The sequence below is a fragment of the Montipora foliosa genome, chromosome 1, assembly GCF_036669935.1.
Source record: "Montipora foliosa isolate CH-2021 chromosome 1, ASM3666993v2, whole genome shotgun sequence".
NCBI classification, from domain to species: Eukaryota; Metazoa; Cnidaria; class Anthozoa; order Scleractinia; family Acroporidae; genus Montipora; species Montipora foliosa.
The window spans coordinates 32923360-32948359 of record NC_090869.1 but is presented as its reverse complement, the minus strand read 5'-3'; the positions used below and the strand labels follow the sequence as shown (position 1 = coordinate 32948359).

At 39.7% G+C, this 25000-nt stretch overlaps 3 protein-coding genes across 3 annotated transcripts in view; 2 read left to right on the top strand and 1 right to left on the bottom strand.

The window, feature by feature from the left end:
- The first annotated feature begins 1835 nt into the window (after positions 1–1835).
- On the top strand, positions 1836–2519 carry LOC138013165 (uncharacterized). The gene has a single exon (XM_068860178.1). It carries the CDS (start codon positions 1836–1838, stop codon positions 2517–2519), a length of 684 nt encoding a protein of 227 aa, XP_068716279.1.
- A 686-nt stretch (positions 2520–3205) lies between these two features.
- Positions 3206–16316, bottom strand: LOC137996847 (inositol monophosphatase 1-like). The gene is made up of 8 exons (XM_068842460.1): positions 16189–16316; positions 15121–15254; positions 14692–14796; positions 14104–14149; positions 11352–11460; positions 9569–9683; positions 8465–8616; positions 3206–4590 (listed from the first exon to the last, which is right to left on the bottom strand). The coding sequence occupies exons 1-8, from the start codon at positions 16273–16275 to the stop codon at positions 4484–4486; spliced, it is 855 nt and encodes a 284-aa protein (XP_068698561.1). The 5' UTR covers positions 16276–16316; the 3' UTR covers positions 3206–4483.
- Positions 16317–16338: 22 nt separating this feature from the next.
- Positions 16339–25000, top strand: part of LOC137996839 (isoaspartyl peptidase/L-asparaginase-like) — an 11287-nt gene continuing 2625 nt past the window's right edge. Inside the window, exons 1-3 of the mRNA XM_068842450.1 lie at positions 16339–16642; positions 20029–20176; positions 24371–24721. Coding sequence (XP_068698551.1) covers positions 16505–16642; positions 20029–20176; positions 24371–24721 — 637 coding nt within the window. The 5' untranslated portion in view covers positions 16339–16504. The remainder of the gene's footprint in view (positions 16643–20028; positions 20177–24370; positions 24722–25000) is intronic.

The window sequence follows — 25000 nt, the reverse complement described above, 5'->3', positions numbered from 1 at the left end:
GAAACATCGGCCATTTCAAAAAGGGTATTTGCCCCGGTGGACAGAAGAGGTTTTTGTGATCCGTCGGGTGGTGCCAGGGGTAGTACCCACCTGCAAAGTACAAGAATGGGATGGGACTCCGGTGGCAGGTACATTTTACAGACAATATTTGCAGCCGGTGACTGTAGCAGATGACGGACTCTTTCGCATAGAAAAGGTTTTACAACGCAGAAATGCAGGTCAAAGTGCGTTGGCAAGGATGGTCTGATAAATACGACAGTTGGATCGATGCGAAGGCCATTCACAAGTGGAAAGGGTGAGAGAACCATGGGTGATTTCTACGTGACATTTCCGAGTAATCCCTTACCTGAATTTCCAGATAACTCACCATCCAGTTTTAAGGTCCGGCTGCTCCAGCGACTGACGTTGCTGGGGCAGGGTTGGAGTTGTGCATAACCTGTGTCGAGAGTACATAGATGATAAAGTGCCTGAGCTGACAACTTCTGAGAAGTACCGAGACTTGCTGGATGAAGATGGAAATGGTGTGTTTTGGGCAATAGAAAAAAATTGCCTTCGATTAATTATGAATTGTTATTGGCGTTTCACCAACTTGAACCACGCCTTTCGAATGGTGGTTGGGGAGCCTTCTCGCATCTTGCATGTGTACTGTAATGTAGCGCAGAGCACGATCGTGGGAAGAATGAAGACGGATTTATTGCGCGAAGTCTGGTACGAGAGACGAAGAGGTGTGGTGTATTTCGAACCCAAGTACAAACAATTTCATCCCGTGCACCAATACACCTACGAAACATTGCAAGTGGACGTAGCTGAAACAAACGGTTCCTTGGTAGCATTTCCTAACAACAAAACTAATCGTACCTTGGTTACCCTGCATTTCATCCAAGATAAATAGAGCAGCACTGAGGGAATCACTTTTAGTACAAAACGGTTAACATGCCAGGAGGAAGTCTCACTCGATACACACCCCCGCAAGTGGGAGATGGATTGTCGAAAACTCTATTGGAGATCGGGGCTCCTGCTGTAGCAGAAGGGCTGCAAAGTTTGGCACAAGGTAAAGCGCTTGATGCCGCAGCAGGCACGGTTTTGCGTGCAGAAGTCAGTGGGTTGAAAAGGAAAGCCAGTGCAAAAAGCAGCCAAACATGCTAAGAATAGCATCAAATCAAAGGTCCGTCAAACAACTAATCATGTGCGGGATGTTTTGGGCGTGTGATGTGGACCAATCAAAAAGCAAGAAAGGATTTGGACCAATCAGCGTGAAGAAAAAGCTCTATAAAAGAGACAACTTCATTCCCTGACAGTCATGCACCATCTCATGTGCAGAGCACAAACACCTCCCTCCACCTAGAGTACGTTCCATCATGTCTATTCACAAAGAAACCTCTCACACGGACCTTTGTGCAGAGAAACAAGAACCCTACGGCGCACCATTAACCCACACGGACCTACTAGAGCCGTCGAATGCAAAGAGGACAGAAATGATCAAGAAAACCATCCGAGAACCTAACGGCAAAGTGATGCTTCTGCCAAAGATAAGTAGCAGTGAAGTCAAGCAAACCAGGAAAGAGTCTTTGGCCGAGGTGAATGGAGACCCCCAAAATTTGAAACGGAACATCACAGTGCCCGCAAAGCAACGCATCCCTGCTCCAAAACGAAAACGCATCACACCTCGAAAGTTGGCGGATGAATGTGAGCGATCGATGCACCTGCAAGAAGAAGAAACGAAAGAGGAGCACAGCAAACTCATTGCTCGCCTAGCCCTGCCCTGCCGTCCCCCTTCCAAATGATCTAAGACCTAATCGACCACCAACAGTGACACCGACCCCATCATGCCTAGAATGGCGATTGCGGGGGTGCGGACAGCGTGGAGGGTGGATTGGCAATCACGTAACAACAAGACTGTTGGAAACAGTCTCCTTACCTGGGCCGAGTTAGAAGAAATCCTATTGGATGTGGACGTTGCGCTCAATACCAGGCCCTTGTCTTACGCTGATGAAGACGTTCAGCTTCCACTCCTCACGCCAAATTCTCTCATGTTCGCCCAACCGAACATGCTGCCAGAGCTTCAGCCTCATCTTAGCGAGGACCGTGACCTCCGTAAGAGAGCCAGGTATTTGAAGCGATGCAAGGATGCTTTATGGTCCCGCTGGACATCAGAGAATTTGCGTGGGCTTAGAGAAAGACACAAACTTAAACACAAGAAGGGACACGTTCACGCGGCCAGGGGAGATGTGGTCATCATAAAGTCTGAAGAAAAGAACAGAGGGCAATGGAAGTTGGGCATCATAGAAGAGCTCGTCAGCGGACAAGATGGAGTAGTGAGAGGGGCCAAGCTAAGAGCGGGCAAGTCAATCCTAGAGAGGCCAGTACAGCTTTTGTATCCTCTGGAGCTGTCCAATGAGAGACCACCTGGGGGACCTAACGAGGATCTCGATCCAAGAGCGCCGGCCATCAGGCCAAGGCGTAATGCTGCGGCTATGGCCAGAACACGTATACATGACCTTGCTCAGGATGAGCAGTGAGCTAAAACAAAGCAGGAGGCGGAACAATGAGCATTATTGTTTAGTCTACCACAAGAGCTAGACTTATAAGAGCTCGGAACTATATAGAGACTTTGTTTGTTTATTTCCGTGATTAAACGTGAATAAGATTGGGTGATTGACATATATCTCTTTCGGAGATGTATGGGGGAGGGTGTCGGAATCGTGTCAGTTGCGTGACAATAGTTAAGCCATTTTGATAATATCGTTTTGAAGTGTTAAGTGATGTGTGAATTGAGAACTTGGGGTCAAATCGTTGTTGGCAATACAGTTACATCGGAAATCATGAGAATATACACGACCAATCAGAATAGAGGGAGTTGTCTCAAAAAAACAAAAGGGAGCGGTTGAAAAGGAGAGGAGGAGAAAATCTTGTAATACAAGGGACATCAATACATCGTTTTTAAAAATTGTGACAGTGTTGGATAACTTTGGAGGCATTCCCAACACTTGACATCAAAATTCCCAGCAGAGAGATGTCGCGCTCATAATTTATTATTAATTTTGAGTGGTTCGTTTTCTTGTCCAACGTTTACTACAATGACTGTTGTCTTTTTAGGGCAATGTTTTGCAGTAGCATATTACTAACTTTAAAAAATGTGTTGTCTCGAGTGAGACCTTGAGCTAAGATGTTTTCTGAGTTGATAGTCATAGGGGAGTGCTAGCAAAACAGAAAAGACAGTTTTTTATTGCCTCACTTGAAACAATTAATAATATTAAATCTTAAAATACTTTTAAATCTTGATCAATACCAAAAATTGTTTTAAAAAAGACAGTTATTTCAATTATCATAGCATGAAGTTCTGATTGACACAGCTGCTCTTACAATTACAGTAGAGCTATGTCACGCATGACCAGTATCCGCGAGACTAAAATCCGAATTCCTCTTTGGAGCTTCCGAGATTTGAATCTTGAAGATTTTTCCGAAAGTGCACAATAACTGAGCAATAATTCATCATAACGCTTGAAATAGTTTTCACTTTTCAAACGCCATTTATTTTATAATAAAACGAAAGTTCATAGCTAACTATTTGCGATATGTCAAGAAAATATCTACGGGAAATTCAGAATCTCACGAGCAAAGTTCAAAACTGGCACGCAGATTGGAATACTCAGCTCAAATTTCAAAATTACTGGTCAAGCGTGACGTCGCATGACTGTAATTCAGACTAATAAGCAAAAATACAAAGTAGTGAGAACAATATTCTTTCAGCAACCAAAATATAAGTTATGCCAGTTTTGTTTTAAAATGGATAATAAGTGGCAACCATTAAGAGCATACATTAGTTGCGTACTGTTAAACCAGAAATGGGTTTAACTTAATCCTTTGTTATTACCTACTCCTTTTGGTTAAAAGAGAGATATCGAGTGCATTACGTTGCATGTTTCTGGCTACAGGGTTCGTACACTTTTTCAGACCAAAAATACAAGGACTTTTAAAGGACTTTCTAGGGCCAAATTTTGAAATTCCAAGGACCTTTTTTTAATTTACGTCGAAGAATTTACCCATGGAAATAGTCTGACAGTACAATTCTTGGTCATTTTCCGTAATTCAAAGTAATGATAAAGGCACTGGTAACCATTCTCGACCCTACAGCTCGTCGCGTTTGTAATGACATGACTTGAGTGGCTGATTATTTTTACTGAAGTTATGCGGGTCAGAAAAAATTCAAGGACTTTCAAGGACCAGGAATGAAGAGCAGAGATTTTCAAGGACTTTCAAGGCCTTGAAAATGTACTCTCAAATTCAAGGGTTTTCAAGACGTGTACGAACCCTGTGGCTATGTGATCTAGATAAGTTGCAAGACGTGAAAAAGTTGAAATTCATACATGTACTTGCCACCCATAAGAATGGCAACATTTGATTGGATGGAAAATAAATTATCAACACAGGAAATTAAAATAAAGTATGGTGATACAAACTACTGCTAAATTGGTAAACAATTCTAGTCTCTAGGTAAGTCCATACATTCTAAATGCTGTGAAACCTCTTCAGCCATCTTCTTATCACAAGCAGCGAGTACACGGCGTCCCATCAAGTCTAGTGGTCCACCTACACCAAACAAGTATTATGTGATTACTTAATTACAAGAATTAACAAATATTACACTGTATTTGAAATGTGAAAGAACCATTAAAAAGAACTCAAGGTACATGTATATCGTTGCTATTACAGCATGCACACCACTTGTCTAATGATCAATACGAAGTAGGAAAATAGCCAAAAAAAGCCTCTGTTACAATGCTGCAGTGCCCTTCCTGTAAGCCAGTTTCACATGCATGTAATATGTATAATACATATTACATGCATATGGTTCAGTTTTATATTTGGTTTATAATTTTTCAAAGTATTTCAATTCTAATTTTTCCTTTGTTTCAGATTATGTTAATAAAATTAATATTAGACAAAGAAAAAGTCAAAATTGAACTGGTTTGAAAAATCTTAAAGCAAGAAAAAACTTGAACGACAACATAATTATTCATAATTCAAAGTCTGCAACAGATTCATGGTACTCACAACTGATTAAGCACCTTACATTGTAGAAAGCAGAGGAGATTCCCATCCCATGAAGTCTCTAATTACATTTATGCAAAGAATATTAATATTCACAATGCATATTAATCACAAATACCTCTTGTTAACCAAGTTCAAGGTCTGTATATTAAGTTATGGACCAAGGTTTTCTTCCACTGATTTATGGCCCAAGCGTGAATTGTGCAGGCCACAAATCAACAGAAAAAACGAGGATCCATAATTTTCAGTATGGTCAGAGAAAACGAGGTTAGCAAGATATTTCTTATATCTCTGATGTAATCAGGAATTTGGGAAAGGAAACTAGTCAAAGTCAAATGGAAGGTGCAACTGCCACAAATGATTGGCATGTAAAATGAAGAAATCTTGGCTTTCTGAAATAGTTGCTTGCAAACAATTTTACAAATTAATTTAACAACGGTAAGCGACATGAAAATGCTCTATCAGAATTTCAAAATTAGAGGGCCATACTGTAGAGTACGGCCTGTTAAACTAATAGCATGCCTACTATCTAAAAGAAATAACGAATATTATTCAATTTTTTTTTTATTTTTTTATATGTTTATTTACATGATTTACACTTGTACTTACTTCTTACACAATACTTGCACTACATTAACTTGCACTACATACGATACATGTTACAATACCATAACACTAGTCAAATGGAATTACAGTTGATCTGTTTGCAACGTAATCGTTTACATTTTAATTGTTTGAGTCACTAATAAGAATTTTGTTTGTTACTTCCACTATGTAGGGTATTGGTTTTCTAGAATTTAATAGGTTGTTAAATAAATAGATAGCAAGAAAATCAAAATACAGAAGCTGAGAAGTAGAAGGACACAATGTAATTTTATAAGGACAGAAAAAATTTCCATTTGTTCCTAAACTCTTTCTCCTTATTACAAGTAACTGCAATATATTTTTCTATATTAATTTTTTCGCGCACAAGAGAGGCAAAATCATCGAAATTGTACTTTATGGTATTTAAAGCGTTAACATATAAGAAATATTTACCTAAAATAATAAGATGGTTGAGGGCCAAACAGTAGTTGTGACAGCGAATAATTCCGAACATAACCTCCAGTTCTGACAGAAGCAGTTTCGTATTACTAGAGGTTGAGTACCACTCCTGGAATCGATCCCAAAAGGAATTTGCGTGCTTGCAGTTTACAAACAAATGCCACAGGGTCTGAAACTCAGAAGGGCAAAAGGGACAGAAGGGCGAGGCAACTTTTTTCATTTCATATAACAAGCTATTCGTTGGTAAAATTCGGTGAATGATTTTGTATTGGAACATCGTCAATTTAATTTCTCTCGTGGCTTTGAATGGTAGGAGGTAGATTTTAGACAAGTCACTTTTCTCGACGCCAGACTCCAAACGTTTTTTCTCAGAAGTTGGTGGAGGTAGATCTTCAAGGTAAAGTAGGATCCTGTATATTGCCTTACATGACAGTGAACAGATTGAGGTGGGAGGCGTGACCGAGTCTTTGGAACATTCTTACAATAGTTTCTTCCAATTTTGGGGAATAGAAGAGAGAATGTTATAATATTGTAAAAAGCTACATTTTACATTGAATTTACTGCAAAAAGAATTAAATGGGAGGAAATGGCCCTCACAGGAGTCAAAAAGATCCGACATTTGTTTTATTCCTGCCTGATACCAATGAGGAAAGAACACCATTTTCTTATTCACAGTTAAAAATCAGTTATTCCAAATTGGCTGCGAGAGAACCTCATTTTTATTTTTAGGTGTGACCGTTGCGATGTCCTGCCAGTAGAAAATGATTTTTTTGTAAAAAGCAGGAAGATGGTTGTTTAAGTCAAGGAGATTATAATCATAATTACATTTAAACAGTTCTGTACCGCCAACATCGGCTAGCAGCAATTTAGGTATGTACTGCCATGGAGCATTTGAGTTAGAGCGTAACCGTTTCACCCAGTTTAACTTAAAGGATAAATCTCATGAACTGCGCATGTGCGGGCCGAAGCTCAAAACTTGAAAAATTGTGCAGAATATTTCAAGATTGTCTCAACTTAAACAAGATGGCGGATGCAAGTGGCGGAGGTGGCCACGGAGGTAAACGAAGGAACTCTGGTCGCAAAAAAACGATTTCTGACCTGAAACAGTACAAAAGAGAGTGGTTTAAAAACCGTCAACGGGTGTTTTCCAAGAAAATAATATATTTCAGTCCTGGCTTGGTGCGAAGTTCGAGGAAGGATACGAAAGTTATACGTGTAGTGACAGCGATTTCGCGGCACATATGTTATCTCTTGAATATCGGAGAAGGTAAGTTTTGGTTTTAACAATGGCAACTTACCCTATTCTTACAGGGTTTTTCCCTCGTGCCGCAATTACAGCTGTCTCCGCACAATAAATTCTGGCCTTTGCACGGACATCCTCTGTCGCTGTTTCCTTTACGCTTCGTGCTGCACGAGCTCTTACAACTACATCCATGTGATCTTTCCTAAACGATAAGAGTTTGATTTTGCGGGTTCTAGATGTCAAAATAAAGAAATCGAGGACATTCCATGCAAAACATTCCCACTTACCGAAGAATCCATCATGGAGGCCTTGATAAACAAGAGCGCTGTAAGAGCGATTTCCCGAGCATGCGCAACTCATAAGACTGCCCCTTTAAGCGCTTTGTCGAAGAGAGAAAAATCCTTCATGTCCAGGCCACCAGCTGTTTTTTGCTTGATAAGGGTAGTCTTTTTTATTTTGGCGGGCTTGTGATCCCAAATAAAATCGAACGTAATCTTGTTTACTTCTTTACTGAATTCTTTAGGGGTATTCATGACACTCCAGATAAACACAAGTTTCGAAAGTGCTAATGTTTTAATTATATTTATCCTGCCAGCGATGGAGAGGTCTCTTTGGGACCACATATTCAATGTTCTCTTTAAAGATCCTAATTTGTCAAAATTTTTTTTCTTTTCAGACACTTCTAGATCATATGTGAAATGCGCGCCAAGCGCGTAAACTGGCTCGGCGCTCAATTGGAGATCATGTATGGTGTCTTTTCTGTTACGCATAGAGCCAAGCCATAACATTTCAGATTTTGTTTGATTTAGTTTTAGATCAGAGCACCTTTCAAAAAGCGATAATAAATCAAATAACCTTGACAGTGACTGGACATCAGAAAGAAGTACAGTTGTGTCGTCTGCATATTGCGAAAGTTTGACCTCATTATGTTCATCTATTGGAATACCTTTTATTTCTTTTGAGCGTCTAATACGATGTGCGAGTAACTCAATAGCAATAACGAATAATGTGCCGGAAAGTGGGCAATTATTCAGTTAATCATTTTGTTGAATCATCCTTATTAGACAGTGTAGGTTGTATGAATGCTACACAACTTTGCAAAAATAATGTTGTACATTTTCTTACCTGAGGGATCCATCAGTGTAACCCCTGCCTCTTCTGCTATTACTCCAGCCGCAGCAATGTCCCAGACATGAATTCCAAACTCGTAGTAAAGGTCAGCTGCTCCACTCGCTACTGAGCAAAGGTTAAGGGCTGCTGACCCCTGCATTCTGATGCTAAAGAGAAGCAAAAGAATCAAGACAGTCTTGATTGACACACAGTGTAATATCAGCCGTCGGCAAATGCAGAAAAAAGTTGAGTCAAGAGGAACAACAGCTTGAGAAAACCGCAGGCCATGTTGCACATTGTTTTTTGCATCCAATAGAAGTTCGATCACTTGCCACTATGTTAAGAGTATTACTGAAGTGGTTACAAGGAAACCTGGGTATAATTTTTAGGCCGAATGACGGTCTCATTATAATTATTGTGGTTAGATAATCATAGCAGTTAAATGAGCAACTCAGTTGTTGCCAGAAAAATAAAAACCAGGCTTGAACATGACTTTGAGGACAAATTGATTCTCTGCATCAAAACATATAGACAAAGCTCTTCCAATGAGTTGGTAAAGGCACCTTACATTCAAATATATCTCTATAAATACTTTTGTGAGTCAGCAGTTTCTTTCAGGCATGAGCATTAAGGCAAAGGATGTCCAGCAGTATCATGTTGTGAAAACGTGTTGTGTCCACAGTTGATGATTTCATCTGGTTTAATCCGTCCCAAATCTAACCATCTGTTGGTTTCTCAGTATTTAACATTAGTAATAATTGTGAAAATACATTGTTCGTCATTAGTCTTATGAAGCTCGTTTCATCCCGTGCAAGGGACACATCAGAGACCTTTCTGCTTGGCAAGCTCGTTGGGCATCACGCCCAAAGTCCCGTTCGCTAACAAAATTATGACAGCAATCTCGCCTTATATTGCATAAAGATTCCAGACCGCACAAATTCACAAGTGAAAATTGACAGTAAATTATAAATTTAGTGTCAATTTTAACTCGTTTGCCAAGCAGAAAGGTCTCTGATGAGTCCCTTGGTCGGGATGAAACGAGCTTCGTAAGACTAACCACGAACAACGTATGATTTTCACAAGTAACTGTCAACTTTATTATCAATTAGTAATAATTACCTGTGAACTCTGACTGGCTCCTCTGCAAGCTTTCTAAAGTTTTTATTTAGAATTTCCATTCTTAAAGGATCCCTTGATGCACCCAGTTCAGTAATAACAAGAGCACTGCTAAGGTCTGCATAAGATACAAAACGTGAAAAATGAAGTCACTGTTAGCACCATTTTTTTATTTGAAGAAGCCCTGACTCATGGTACCATGGTACCATAAACATGTAACTACATGTAATATTATAGCCTGCAAAAAAAGGTGACTTTTGAGCAAGTAAGCAGTCTCACTTATTGACCAAGTAATTTGGTGGAGGAGCAAGCACAAATGAAGAATGGGGCCACACTTGCTCACTCAATCCCCAAACAAGTCAGCCTGGCAGGCTAAGTAAGTAGATGTACGTTCACTTGAATGTGTTGGGAAATGCCAGCAATCTAGAATACTACAAATTCACTATTGTATGTTTTCAGATAGTCTATTGAGAAGGAAGAAAGGAAAAATACAATGTAGATCTATAAACAAACCCAGTTTTTTGTAAAATTCTCATAGGTTTATGATCAATTAGCTGTGAATTTTCACCCCACCCAGCATGCATTAGTAAATTCCTGCAATAAGTCAGCTATGCAGAAAAGACCATGCTTTTTTCTGATTGGCAAATACACTGACAGTAGGGTAGGGTAAGGCTCAGGCAAACAACTTAAACATCTGTTCAATTTTGTACAATGATGTTGAAGGCAAGGGATGCAAACAGTTTCTTGTCACACTACACTTGCACTCACAACAATAGCCACACTTTTTACCACGAAATATGTCATGTGACATACCAAACACGCACATACAGTACAAATGAAACAATGTTAAAAGATGTGAAAAACAGCTTCAGTTTCGTTCAGATATTTTGTGAGCATAAGAGAAATGTCAAATGGATTTTGAAGAAAAGTAAAACACTTTTAGATTCATTGAACATTGATCACCTTCGATTCTACATGTTTCAACATGGTTGATGGCCAGGTGGCAAACAGTTTCAAACAAGACTTTTGAACAAAATCAGACAGCTGGTGAAGCTGTTTACCCAGGCCATGCAGCAGGTCCTTAAACCTGGACTTCAAAAGGAATTTCTGGAGCAAAGAGTCAAAACAGGAATAATAATTAATTTTATTGAAGTTTGATGGGGGGAGTAAGAATATTTGACAGAAAAACTTAATAGCAGACTTCTGGGTCTTATCCAGTGCTCCCGGCAGCACTTCTCTTGGCAAACAATGTACGTATTCTCAAACTCAGGGGTTTCAATAGAAGCTGGTTACCGGCTGTATACCACCGCCTGCTTTGCCTCACACCGCCAGCTAGTTTGCCTTGATTTTCACTAAAAATGCTATCATAAACTTGTCAAACTGCCGCCGTCAATGGGCTATCATGGACGGCTATTTCAGAAGTTATTGAAACCCCTGCAAACTAATGTCCAAAAACGTTAGACAGGGTTTACAGTTTGTTGTACCCAACAAAAAACGTCTAACCACTTGCAGGTGTCATTACATTTCACACCAAAGTCATGTGCTTTTGGTCAAGTAAATTGATTACTAGAAGATGACTTAGACCATTGTACATGAAGTTAGTGTAATTTTTTTCATCTGAAATAAAGGACCCTACTTGCACAACAATAAATTTTATTGATCCAATAATTCAAGTTCAGTTCTCAAAAGAAACAGTTTGAGACATCAACGATGCCACCATGTCTTTGTTTTTAAGCACTAAAATGGCTGCCTTGATGTCAAATCCATGATGCTCTACATCACTCACCTGTGCAACTAGAACAACGCAGTTGAACTCCATTACAAAATGCTCCTGAGCCTTTTCTTGCAGTATACATCTCATCCTTTATGCAGTTGTACACAACCCCAATTTCTACCTGATTGAAAAATGTAATGATTGGACAAACTTAGACTGAATTCATTTTGTTGTTTTTTTTCTTTCATGCCAAACATAAACTATCAGTTGCCTCCTTCATATTAGAAAGCCCAAAAGAATTTTTAATAATTTCCAAAATGAAGCCAAGTTGATACAAGTAATTTGGAGCATCATTATAGAGTAAGATGTTGTAAAGATTAAAACAGGTCAAACCTTTGACTCGTAGGAGTGAGACTCTACAGGTCTAACACCACATGATCATTTTTTCTCACACCAATTGGGAGGTGAGGGGGGGGGGGGGGGGGGGGGGGTTCAGGAGTCAATGAGTTAAGGATATTGTCAAAACCCTGTCTACTGTGTCTTGCATTTCGTTAATGAAGGTAGGGGTGGCAAATAGTACCTCCAAAATCTTGGCACTTACAAACTTTTCATCCAATCTCAAAATCTCAACACCCTTGGTAAAGAGTCTTGAACTCTTGTGCACAACAATGCACAACCACTTAACTTGAAAAAAACAAGAGAAATTAAACCTTAAATTTCTCATGATACATGTAGTTAGTACCCATTAATTAGCTTTACCAATTTTTAAAAAAAATCTTAATTGACCAAAGTCACAACTTATTTTGCATTGCTTTCAATCAGTTTGTATGCATGAGGGCCGTACTAGGGAACATTGGCCCAAGGGCCAATATTGCCCAATATGGTCTTGAGCAAGTGAGGTTAGTAACGTCGTTTATTATATGGCATCATTTCTTTGATCGATCAGCCACTTCTCCACCGGGACAATGTTTGTGATCTTCATCTTCCACCAGTGAACTTTGAATGGAAACCTTTAACATGTAAAACTAAAATTATTCTGCTTGCTACAATAATTATTGTACTGTTGTGATTCTGCTTTTTGAAAACTCTTTTTTGTTTCGATCAACTTGAATTTCCCAGGAGAGAGAAAATATACGGATCCCAGGGTTCGAGCTGGATTTTGTACATAAAATTCCAGGAGTATTCAAGGCGTTTTCAAGAACCAGAAATTGAGTTTTCAAGGAGTGTTTGTAACAAACACTCCTCGAAAACTCAATTTCTGGTTCTTGAAAACGCCTTGAATACTCCTGGAATTTTATACTAAGGAGATTTCTATGCCATAAATCGTGTTTCAGTGTTTTCTTTGCCAAAAAAGTCTACATTGATATTCTTTCCCACATCCTGCAAGTTAAGTGCACACACGGGCATTTTAATTTTTGCATTAATCTTTCCCCAACTTGGTGTGATCTTCATTTTCTCTTGGCATGATGCAATCTCTACAACTTTCACTTAAGCAAAAATTCAAGGAGTTTTCAAGCAGTTTGCCACAAAATCTTTTTTTCAAGGGCTTTTCAACCGCCCATGACGCCCAAAGTTAAATTCCAGGGCTTTTCAAGCACTTCAAGGAGTAGCATGAACCCTGGGATCTGAAACAGACAGTTTCCATGGAAATTGTCCCTACTGTGAACTTCCCGACCAAAAACCAGCCAATCAGAGTGCTTCCTTTAACCCGAGAATTGCTTGCCATATAACTGTTATAATTATTTTTGCAATGTGAATATTCCACTGTTTTCAATAATTCAAATACACTGGAAACTGTAAATAATGGCCCCGTATTAAGCCACCACTCTCTATTAGCGGCCAGTTTTCAAAGTCCCGATTTTTTGCTCATACATACACACGCTGTATTTGTTATCTGTATTAGGCGGTCACCCTGTAGCAGTCCTACAGCTGTATGTTTGTTTTACTTTGTTACTTTTACCTGTATTAAGCAGCCACCCGCTTTGAACAGAAACTAAGCCACATGTCATTTTATACAGTATTTTATTGTGTTTAAAATGTGATCTATCCTCACTATAAAGAAGTATACATGTTGTAACATTGAAAAAGCTATTGTAAGCCTTTAATCGGCCACTTTGTAGGGGTAACACTCTCCAGATGTCCATAATGTTCTGAGGTACAGTACAAAATCACGAATATAAAAAAATGTTTGTTTTGAATAGCTTTACTCTTTAGCTAGAAATTTCTCTTTACCGTAATTAGCTTGTTGTTCAGCCACGTGATGGAGAATCGGAAGGGATTTCCAGGCCATAACCTCCACCTCTCTTAACTCACTTGCCCTTTACCAAAGCGATTGGATTCGCTCTGACGAAGGGCTAACGCTCGAAACGTCAGCTTTTAGAATCTCTGTACGGTGGTTAATTTACTTTATCAACTCTGTTGATAAAACCAAATCTTTGTATACTACTTCCCCACTGACGCAGCACCACAATTTCTTTAGAAACTACCCCTTCTTTCCCATTGTTTGTTGGCTCCTTAAAAAAACGTTACGTATATCATACCGTTAAGTTACAAGGTGGCAATTTTGTTTAAAGTATTAATCGCTTGAAAGTGTGTTGATTATTCTACTGTTTCCTTGCATGAAGTGATTTTGTATGCTGCCTTAACCCATTGACTCCCAGGGGTTCCCCATTGATGAGCAAAATCGTCTGGTGTTAGACAGAGTAAAATACTACATGTATTGTTAACAATTTCCAGGTTATCTACATGACTTGCACTACAGTGTTTACAAAATTATTAAAATTAATTTTACCCATAAATTTGAAACCAATGAAACATATCATACCTGCTTGTTAATTGCCAAACCCATGCAAATTGCTACCATAGGATACCTTAACACAAAAATAAAGCACTCAGTTATTGTCAGTTGGTGGACGAATCATACTTACATGTATATTACAACCAGTGTATTTGCACATTGATTTTAGAGTTGGATAATTCCAACAAATAAGTCTCAGTCTAAACACTTGTAGCAATCTACATAATGGGTACACGTTCAAAAGAATCGTACAAAGAATCTAGCACTTTGCACTCCACTGAGGCCCTTCTCATATTGACATTTGCCAAAATCATTACGGTGACACAATCACAGTAGAAACTGGTGTTGTAATCAACAAGACCTGAATAACAAGCTTTGTTTGTTTTGTCCATTCACACAAATGATATCAAATACAGAAGACATTATTGCACCCTAAGTGCAGTTTACCTATTGTATAATTATTATTATAAACCCTTTAATCCTCGACAGTGGATAGGTGGACAAGGTGACAGTGGAATGCCAAGCCCCATGACTGTCATGCTCCAGTAATTGAATTTCATTAATGTTTTGTGAAAGCTAGAATCTTTAAAAACAAACTGGCTTTTATCTTCTCACTTGTGTACAAAGTTGGTTGTCCCATCAATGGGATCAATAATCCATGTTGGTTCATTGGTAAGGTTACATTTCTCGCCAGAACTGACCGTCTCCTCGCCAATAAAACTGGAGAAAGAAAACATACCGTACAATTTTTTAATGTTATTCTTAATGATGCCTTGTTTTCTGCATACATGTATGTCTGCTCCCCATAGAAGCTGAGGGACTATAAAATTCAAAACAAAAATGGTGGCACTTTGCCTCGCTTGTCTTTGCTTTGCTTTACGCTTGACTGTTTTTATTTTACATGAATAACATGTTACCGTAAGCTTAACAGAATGATTTCTTTTGTAAGGCTCTCAGACTCTGGAATAGAGTTATCAGATGGCTTGACAAAGGAAACGAACAACACTGGGAACTTTATGACTACAAAGAATGGTGGCATTTTACCTGTGAGAGGGAAATTTTTCCTTTAGATATCCAATAATCAAATTTTCTACTTGCTGGTCTGTTTCTGTCACTAGGTCTGTTCCACAAGACTTCGTATCAATGGTCTTTTCCTTATAAAAGGCTTCCTTTACAACCTGGGATAACAGATGTACAAGTATGCATAGAGCTTGTGTCGTTATGTTGGGTACATACAGTAATTTTTAGGTATAGCAACACAGCAAATTTAAAGGAAAATACAAGATGTAGTAGTAGAGAGTACTACTTTACGACTATGCAAACATATGATTTGGCTCCATGATATTGTAATTCTTACAGTGTACATATACAGTTGACCAGATAAGCAAGGCCTAGTCAGGTTTTTTAAAACACAATATTTAACTGTGTTTTAAAAAACCTGACTAGTCTTTACGTCTCCTCTCCAGTTGTTGACACTCCTGACAAGCTTTAAGCTAATATCACATAGCAATCAAATTGTAGCAATTACAGCATTTCTTTTTTCAGCCATCCACTCATCCATTAAGTTATACGTGATTTTGCGGTTTCCCATCCCGGATTCCAATTCCAAATTACGTATTCCTGTATTGTACATACTCTCCTGGGCCCGGTTGTTCAAAAGCCGACTAATGCTCATCCCAGATTAAAAATTAACCAAGGAGTTTATTTCTCTACTCCCAAGAGCTGTTCAACGCTGATATTCGGCAAAACTTTACATTAGAAGAAATCAATCTTGAAAAACAAAAATAAGCAAAAGAAACTTTCACCAAAAAGTTAAAACTTAAAACAAAAGTTTACGCTAAATCCTGGATTAAGTTAATTGGCTTTCGAACAACCGTGCCCTGGAATCTAGCTAGCACAGAACCACACCTGACCGATTTAATAAAATAAAACCGATCCACGAAAATCTCACATTTGAAGAGTTACATACAATTCATCGTCAAGAAAATTTGCTTAAAACCTTAGCCTTTGCTCTTCCATTTTTAAAACTGCACCGGCAGAAAAACATGACTTCATTAAAAAGAAGCGATAAACTTCATTTCAAACAGTAAAATATTTTCTAAATCCGGTTACCTCTCCTGCCTTTCGTGCCAAGTTTACAGCAAAGTCAAAGAATTGCTGAATCTCTTGCTCGTCGACTCTCACAGGTACGTCAGCCATCTTGAATATCTTCCCAATGGATCATGGGATAAGAAAGGCAAATTACCCCCATCCCACCACCTATGGGTAGTTAGGCGCGCATTTGTCAACCTGCGATCTAGAATCAGGGGGTTTTCTTCTGCATATTTATAATATTCCGCTTTGACGGCTTCTCTACAATCGTGATAGCAGGTTATTAGTTTTCTACTACGCATTACCGGAATTCTCCGAAGTTGACACCGTACAGAAAATGACTGAAACAAAGTCGCCACCAAAACATTGTATTATTGTCCATGGAGGCGCTGGTGACGTTCCGTTGAGCGGTAGAGATAAAGGTCTTTGTGCCGTAAAAGAGGCAGTCCAGATTGGATATGAGGCGTTGTCAGAGGTAAACTTACCAGAAAATTACTTCGGTAATTTACTTATTTCTTGAGACCTCAGTAGGTGACAACTGAGGCGGGATCGGATGAACAAGGCAATAGGAAAACAGCAATTTAGTATGATTGGTTAAACAAAGAAAACTCATCGCACTGCTCCTAATTGGTACAATTGGTACACATTTCTTCGCTATATTCTGCAAATCGGCGACAAAGAATCAAAAGGAGGGTACGTTTTCTCTATCTTTAACGCGCATACTTCAAAATCCAAGGTCTATTATATAGGATACTTTCCATTGTGCAAAATAAGCGAGATAGAAGGTAATGCAATTAGTCATAAGTTATTTTGAAATGATTTTCCACTGACATTGCCATTATTTCTAACGCTGGTTTCTTTGAAGAATTAACAATGCGATTGGGGACAGATCATTAGAAATAACCGAAACGTGGGTGGGTGGGGTAAAAAATTATCCAGGGACGTAAACAAAACATGGACTCCAGGGGCCCGTTTCTCGAAAGTCCCGAAAAGTCATTTGTGAAACTGCTAACCGCTTATTTTGGAGAGCCGATCTTTTAATATGTTTTCAAGGTAACAACAAGAAAAGTAACTGTCACGTTTGACAACTTAGATCCTCTCCGTTCTTGAGAGACAAAGGAAATTGTGAGACCCAAAAAAGGCCCGTAAAGTTTCGGGACTTTCGAGAAACAAGCCCCAGGTCCATGGACCACCCTGTGGACCCGGTCCACGGACTACCCCTGTGGACCACCCCTCCATGCGATCCATCCACTTATATGGGACAATCAAGTGAAGCTATGATCTTCGCAGTTATGAACGCAATTTTTGCAATAATTATTGCGTAGAGAAGCCTGAAAAATTCAGGACTTCAACGGGGTTTGAACCCGTGACCTCGCGATTCCGGTGCGACGCTCTAACCAACTGAGCTATGACGCCACTGACGTTGGGAGCTGGTCATTTGTGGGTTCTAATGATCCCGTGAGGAATGAATCAATGATGAATGGTATATGAAATGAATCATATATGAACCAGCTCCCAACGTCAGTGGCGTCATAACTCAGTTGGTTAGAGCGTCGCACCGGAATCGCGAGGTCACGGGTTCAAACCCTGTTGAAGTTCTGAATTTTTCAGGCTTCTCTACGCAATTGCAAAAATTGTGTTCATAACTGCGAAGATCATAGCTTCACTTGATTTCATATCCGCAGTTCATATATGATTCATTTCATATACCATTCATCACTTATATGGGACAAATTAAATAGGAGCCCATGACTAGGAAGGAACAACAAGTTAGTTTCTTGTGATTGGTCATCAAGCTCCAGTGGGAGTTTCATTTGTGGGAAATTCAATCCAAAAATATATCACGGTCTGTGAAAACGCGGTGACAGGAATATGGAGCTGTTGTTCGTCATGGGCTACTGATTTAAGCAGCTGTCTCATATAGACACCTATACCACCTATTTGATAGCCTCAAAGGGATTTGTCTGTAACCTGCACTTCAAATAACACATTTATTTCATTCATTGATTCAGCTTCACCGAAACAAATGAGCCCAACAAATTGACCTGCCCCAAACTGCCCTTCGGGCTTCCAACATTAAAAGTTAGTGGCTTGAGTCATTTTTTCAAGAGCCCAGAATTAATTAATTCCAGCTGGGATCATATCTACAAGAAAATGAGGATGAATCAAGTAAAACGCTCGTTCGGGCTACTTGTTCAGAAATGTGGTCACCCACGCTTGCAAATAAGGCACCCCCCGCTGACTGGGCGACCGTTAGGCAGCAACCTTGGGTGGTCGACAGGGGTAGTCCATGGACCGGGTCCATGAAGGCCGGTCCATGGACTGGGTGCACAGGGATGGTAGTCTAGCCAGCATGTGGTCCACCTGGCTGGATCAAATAGTGTCTTGGCAAAATCAATGACACCACAAGAAACAACACAGCCAAAAGTCAGGCTTTGTTGTTCATTAAGAGAGTTTCATGAAAACCGTTCTCTTGCCGTTTTCTATTTGTCGGATTGAAAGCAACAAGTTCTCATCAATGATCAATCTTCTGATTCTTTTCAATAATTATTGAACTGCAGCTGTTTGGGTCCTGTTTTGTTCATCTTATATGTTTCTCAGCTCTATCACATAATGGCTAACCATCCTCCCGCTGTTCATGGGTATGCTGATGACACGCAGCACTATCTCATAATTTCAGGCCAGATAGTGGTTCCTCACAGTACCGTGCCCTAGCCGCTATTGAGTCTCGCATTTCTGATGTCCGTGCTTGGCTACTTTATAATCGCTAATAAACGACTCAAAAACAGAATTTTTAATTGTTGGTTCTCACCCACAATGGTCTAAAATATCAATTATTTATATCTCTGTTGGAGACTCTATCATTCAGCTTCGTCACAGCATTCCAAATTTAGGTTCCTGCTTTGATTCTAACATTATCCTTGTGGATTCACACTGCCAAAACATGTAGCAAGGCCTTCTCTGTTTTGTATAAAATTCACCAAATTAGAAAGTTCCTTGATCCTGAGTTAATGAAATCGATTGTTCATGCATTAGTGACTTCACATTGCAACCCTCTTCTCTATGGCATTCCTAAATACCAAACTGATCGTTTACAGAAAGTCCTTAACGCAGCTGCTCTATTAATTTTTGGGATATCTAAATTTGATCACATTTCGTGTGCCTTATTTCACCTACATTGGCATCCAGTTGCCTATTGTCTTCAGTTTAAACTCCTGCTTTTAGTCTACAAAGCTGTTAATCCAGCCCCAGAATATATTCAAAAAACTACTGTTGCCTCATTCCATTTCAGCTTATTGCCTAGGCTTTTGTGACCAGGGACTTCTTAATTTTATTGTGCCGAAAACTACTCATAAGACCATTGGTGATCAGGCCTTTGCACCATTCTGGGCCATTAGTCTGGAATAAACTGCCTCTCACACTTCGATCCAGTCCGAATGTTACTATTTTTAAATCGAAGGTAAAGAGTGACATACCTTAATTTATATGTTAGCATATATTACTGATTTTAATTGAGAACGCATGTTTTATGAGTCAAATGAGTCAATGAGTCAATGAGTCATGAGTCATGAGTCAATGGACTCACAGTCAATATAGCAATAATTTGATTAAGCCTAAGCCCTCGTTTCACTGATTAGGCCTAAGCACTCTCTGAAATTTTAGCTTTCATTTTATGGTTTAATTAACTGCACTAACTCATTGACTCATTGACTCATAAATACTTGACACTCATTTTAATTATGTATTGTAAACTGCCTTTTAAGTAAGAAAATTTTATAATTTTGGCGCTATATAAATTTAAGTTATGATTATGATTATGATTACGATTATTATTATTGTTATTTTCTGAATTAAATTCAGGGAAGATGTGCCCTTGATGCCGTGGAGGAAGCAACAAGAAGCATGGAGAACAGTGGAATTTTGAATGCAGGTTGTGGATCGTATCTGACAGAGGAAGGAATCGTAGAATGTGATGCAATGATAATGGATGGGCATACATTAAATTATGGCAAGTTCAGTGTGCGTAACGAAATCTGGGCCATTTCCAGAAAGTCATGATTGTTTTAATGATAAGAGGAAAAACACGGAAGTGTTTGGTTGCGATTATCATCATTGTTGCATGAATGATTAGGGTCAATAAATTAATATTATTGTAGTGGCATATTTGATCCCGATTTCTGGATGATAATCATTCGCCCTTGTCACACGGCGGCCATCATGTCCCGGGAGACCAAAAGAGCTTTGTTTTACCATGCCAAGCCTCACCCCCATGATTTCCACTTCGAGGCTTGGAGTGGTAAAACAAAGCTTTTTTGGTCTCCCGGGACAATATTGGCGGCCGTGTGACAAGGGCGAATGATAAACATTTGTAAATTTTTTCAAAGACTACAAATTGTACTTGCCCTATGGGCTCATTTGACTAGATCAGTGATAATTATTATTAATAAAAACTGGACTACGGATATCAGATTTCCAGCATTTCCATTGGCTCGGCGTACACAAGCTATCAGTTCATATACCTGCTGTACATATAATTTATGGTCAAGGAATACGGCAGCAATAAAGCGAGCTGAAACAATTTTTTGCAGCTCAGAGAAAAAAATGGCAGACAATACCCATTAATTTTGGGACTGGAATAGACAGAGGCAGAAATCAATGCTTTAGTCAACATGCAATACTACCCCCTGGAACACCATAGAGTTTTTGGATCATGTGTATTTTGTGCACCCCTCGACCGACATATCAGTCGACATGTCGACAGATACTCGACCGACATGGCGGTCGACGTATCGACCGACACTCGGCCGATATGTCGGTCGACGTATCGACCGACACTCGGCCGATATGTCGACCAAGATATGTCGGTCGACATATCGACCGATATGTTGACCGACATGTCGGTAGAGTATCGGTCGATATGTCGACCGACATGTCGGTCGCGTATCAGTCGATACGTCGACCGACACTCGTCCGATGAGTTGACCATTCATTGTCGGCGGAATATCGGTCGACTGTCGGTGGTTTATCGGTCGACTGTCTTCTAATATATGCCAAAAGCTTAGACTGTCAGTGTAAGATATATAAGCTATAAGCATTTCATCCTTTTTTGGTCAACCTCAAAAATTTCTGAAGGCTTTAAGTGCGGATCAGGTGCTGCAATTTCAGTCGTTGTTAAGCAAGACACACAAGTGAAATACTGCCAGACACACAAAATAGGGCCTGCTCCCGTCTGGCCTAGTAGCTCAGTCGGTAGAGCAACTGTGATCTAATCCGGAGGTCGTCGGTTCGATTCCCACCCGGGTCAGAGATTTTTCTCTGTCCTTGGGTGTTGCATAAGAAGTTCTTGATGCTGTCGATCAGAGAACGTTCTTCATCCATCACATGCACACAGTAGCTTTCAGGCCTCACTTCAGTGAGCTCTTTCCATACACACAAAATACAGATGACAGGAGAGAGGATAAGGACGATGAAGGATAACAAGGTGCTGGAATAGAACAGATGAAAGACAAACAACTCTTGAAATTGCCCATGCATTGCACTGATGTTTTCGCTGTTTTTTTTTTTTATTGTTACATTACCTTGCCTGTGGGAGTGGTACTGCACGACTTAAAATTTAGAAGAGTTACGCAAGCATTTTACAAAAGAATCGTGATAAAAAATAAAAATAAAAACGAATTCACGTCTAAACAACACTTTCACACCGCCATAGCTGTCGTGCTATCTGGCCTTCACTGGCGTCGTCCCTTTGATTAGGGAGCTTAAGCAACGACAACGGCGACGGCAACGAGAACGTCATCTCAAAATATAAATTTGCGTTATTTTAATCGCTTCGTGACTATTTCAACGTTTTTAATATGACAAGGGTGTAGTGATTCCTCAAAGATGACACCAGTCGGAACGGCACTCCATTTTAGGAGAGAAAATGAAAATTCATCCTCAAGTGCTGACGTTCTTCATAAAACCAAAAACTTGGCTATTTCACGTTGTTGTTTTGCTGACGACGGCAACGAAACGGACAAAAGTGAAAAACGTGCGTGCAGGGCGTGCGAAGCTATTGTTTTTAACCACTAAATATGCAAATTCGTGACGTTCTCGTTGCCGTCGCCGTTGTCGTTGCTTAAGCTCCCTATATGGAACGGGGCTGCATTCCAGCCTTGCCCTGGCAACGAGTCGTACTTGTTGTTATTGTTAAATAATTCTACTGAGGCTACCCTTGTTTTCATACATACATACATACATACATACATACATACATACATACGTACGTACGTACGTACATACGTACGTACGTACGTACATACATACGTACATACATACATACAATTATTGAAGCTCCCCCACAGGGGCTTTAAAGCCATAACGTTAAAAATATCATGAATAAAATCACGTGGAAAATCATCATTGGGCTCGATTGATTTTTTGTTCGCTTTTGTGCGATTGACTACAACCGATTTATGTAAAAAAGCCTCTGAGAAGCGGGACGTAGATCAGGGATTTCTGCGCTGCTCGGCAGAAGTTCTAACCTTGGTTAAATTACGTCTGGGACTCAAGCTACATTCACCAAAACGCAAGAAGCAGTGAAGTATCGGCGGAACGTCGGTAGGCTATCGGTCGACATATCGACCAATACTCGACCGATGGATCGGTCAACATATCGACCGATATGTCGACCGACGTATCGGCCGACATATCGACCGATAGACTACCGATATGTCGGTCGATATGTCGACCGACAAATCGGCTGACTGTCGGTCGATATTTCGACCGACATATCGGCCGAGTGTCGGTCGATACGTCGACCGCCATGTCGGTCGAGTATCGGTCGACATGTCGACCGATATGTCGCTCGAGGGGTGCACAAAATACACATGATCCGAGTTTTTAATAAAACAATTATCATATTCTACTCGGGCTTGCTGGAAAAAAAATGATTATAACCAACTTGGTGCTGTGGCCTTGTTGGTTATCTATCACTTCATATCCAGTGTTCCCTCATAGAATAATATTGTTAATAATTATACCCTTTGTTGACCTGTAAGGATGCACTTAGAACTCTCTTCACATGAGCATTCTCAAATTGTGACCCCTAATGTAAGTGCACACCCCCAGTCAAATTAGTACAGGTTGAGCAATTGATTCTAATTATATCAGGTATATAATTTTGGTACACTTGGATCTATACGAGTATCTTTTGTGAAAGGATTAAGTATTAGTTTTGTACCCATGATTATTACTTTATAAAATTAAGGACGTTCGCGCCCAAAACGTTCCCACGTACAGATTTTTTTAAAACTTGGCACGCAGAAAGGTAATGACCTACTTTTGCCAAAAAGGCAAAAAAAATGGGGGGTCACCGTGCTCGTTTTCGAGATCATGAGGTGCATTTTTAGAAGATTGCGTTACTTTAAAACGATCTTAGCTTACAACTGTCAGCAATAAAAAAACTACGTTAGTGAAATTTAGATCAGGTAAACATACTCAGTTCAACATAACTAATATAACTAAATTAACCTTTGCAGCTGATGTCTTTTTCTGAGGTGAAATAGACCTTGAAAAACGAGACATATTAGTCTAAGAAAGAAAACTTCGGTCGCACGAGAGCATAAAAGGCCAAATATTTGTAACTTCTCACGTACAGATTTTTTTTGTTTTTTGTTAAAATGGACAAAATCAAGAAAGGAAGTGATCTACGGAAAGAAAAATGGGGGTCACCGAGCATTCAAGAGAGTAAAATCGCTGCGAAGTTCTCAAAGCGATTGTTTAGTCGCACTGTCACGCCATTGCGTGACATTTCCGAGAAGACCTGGGTCCACAGCTATCCCATGATGCCACATACTTTCGCGTTCTATTCTTGTGGAAAATTTTTGCGCCTTTAGCATTGTGTTTACCTGCGTGGTCTGCGATGAATGACGTGTGCGTGACATGCGCGAAAAAATGTGCAGTAGCAATGGGCGCGAACGTCCTTAAGCATTTGTAAGTGAAGAATAATACATCTTTTCACTGTATTTTGTTAATCTCAATCCTGAATTTATTCTTGCATTTTATATGGTCTTCATGCTAGAAATTTTTTAGTCCTCAAAAAGATGTTTCCTTTGGCCAAAATAGCTACTTCTGAATAAAATAGAAAACCCAGTCATTTGGTTTTTTCCGTGCCTTCAAAATTTAGCCAAGAAAGCAATTTTTCATTTACTGTTATCCTCAGGTGCTGTAGCTTCTGTTCAAAATATTTCCAACCCTATTTCCTTGGCTCGTAAAGTTATGACAGATACACCTCATTGCATGCTGACAGGAGAGGGAGCTTTAAAGTTTGCAAGACGAATTGGGTTCCCTGTGGTGCAAGATGCTAAAGCATTGATCAGTGAGCGATCATACCAAGCATACTTGAACAAAAAGGGCAAACAGGACAAACACACCATCGGGAACTGTAAAAAAGATGCTACAGGCAGTGAAAATATTGCCGTCAAGAACAACAGTACTTTCCTTGAAACAAAAGACACAGTAGGAGCTGTTGCCATGGATGCAAATGGACATATTGCTGTGAGCTGTTCTACAGGTAACGAAGAACAATATATGGGTGCAGGGGTTGCGCAGTGGTGAGAGCACTCGCCTCCCACCAAATGTGGCCCGGGTTAGATTCCCAGACTTGTCATATGATTATATGTGGGTTGCGTTTGTTGGTTTTCCACTCTTCTTCACGAGGCTTTTCTCCAGGTACTCTGGTTTTCCCCTCTCCTCCATAACTAACCTATGATTTGATATGTGTTGATTTGATCTGATTTAATCTGTACTGTCAGTGTCCCAGTTGGTACCTTAGCTTTAAATACACTTGACA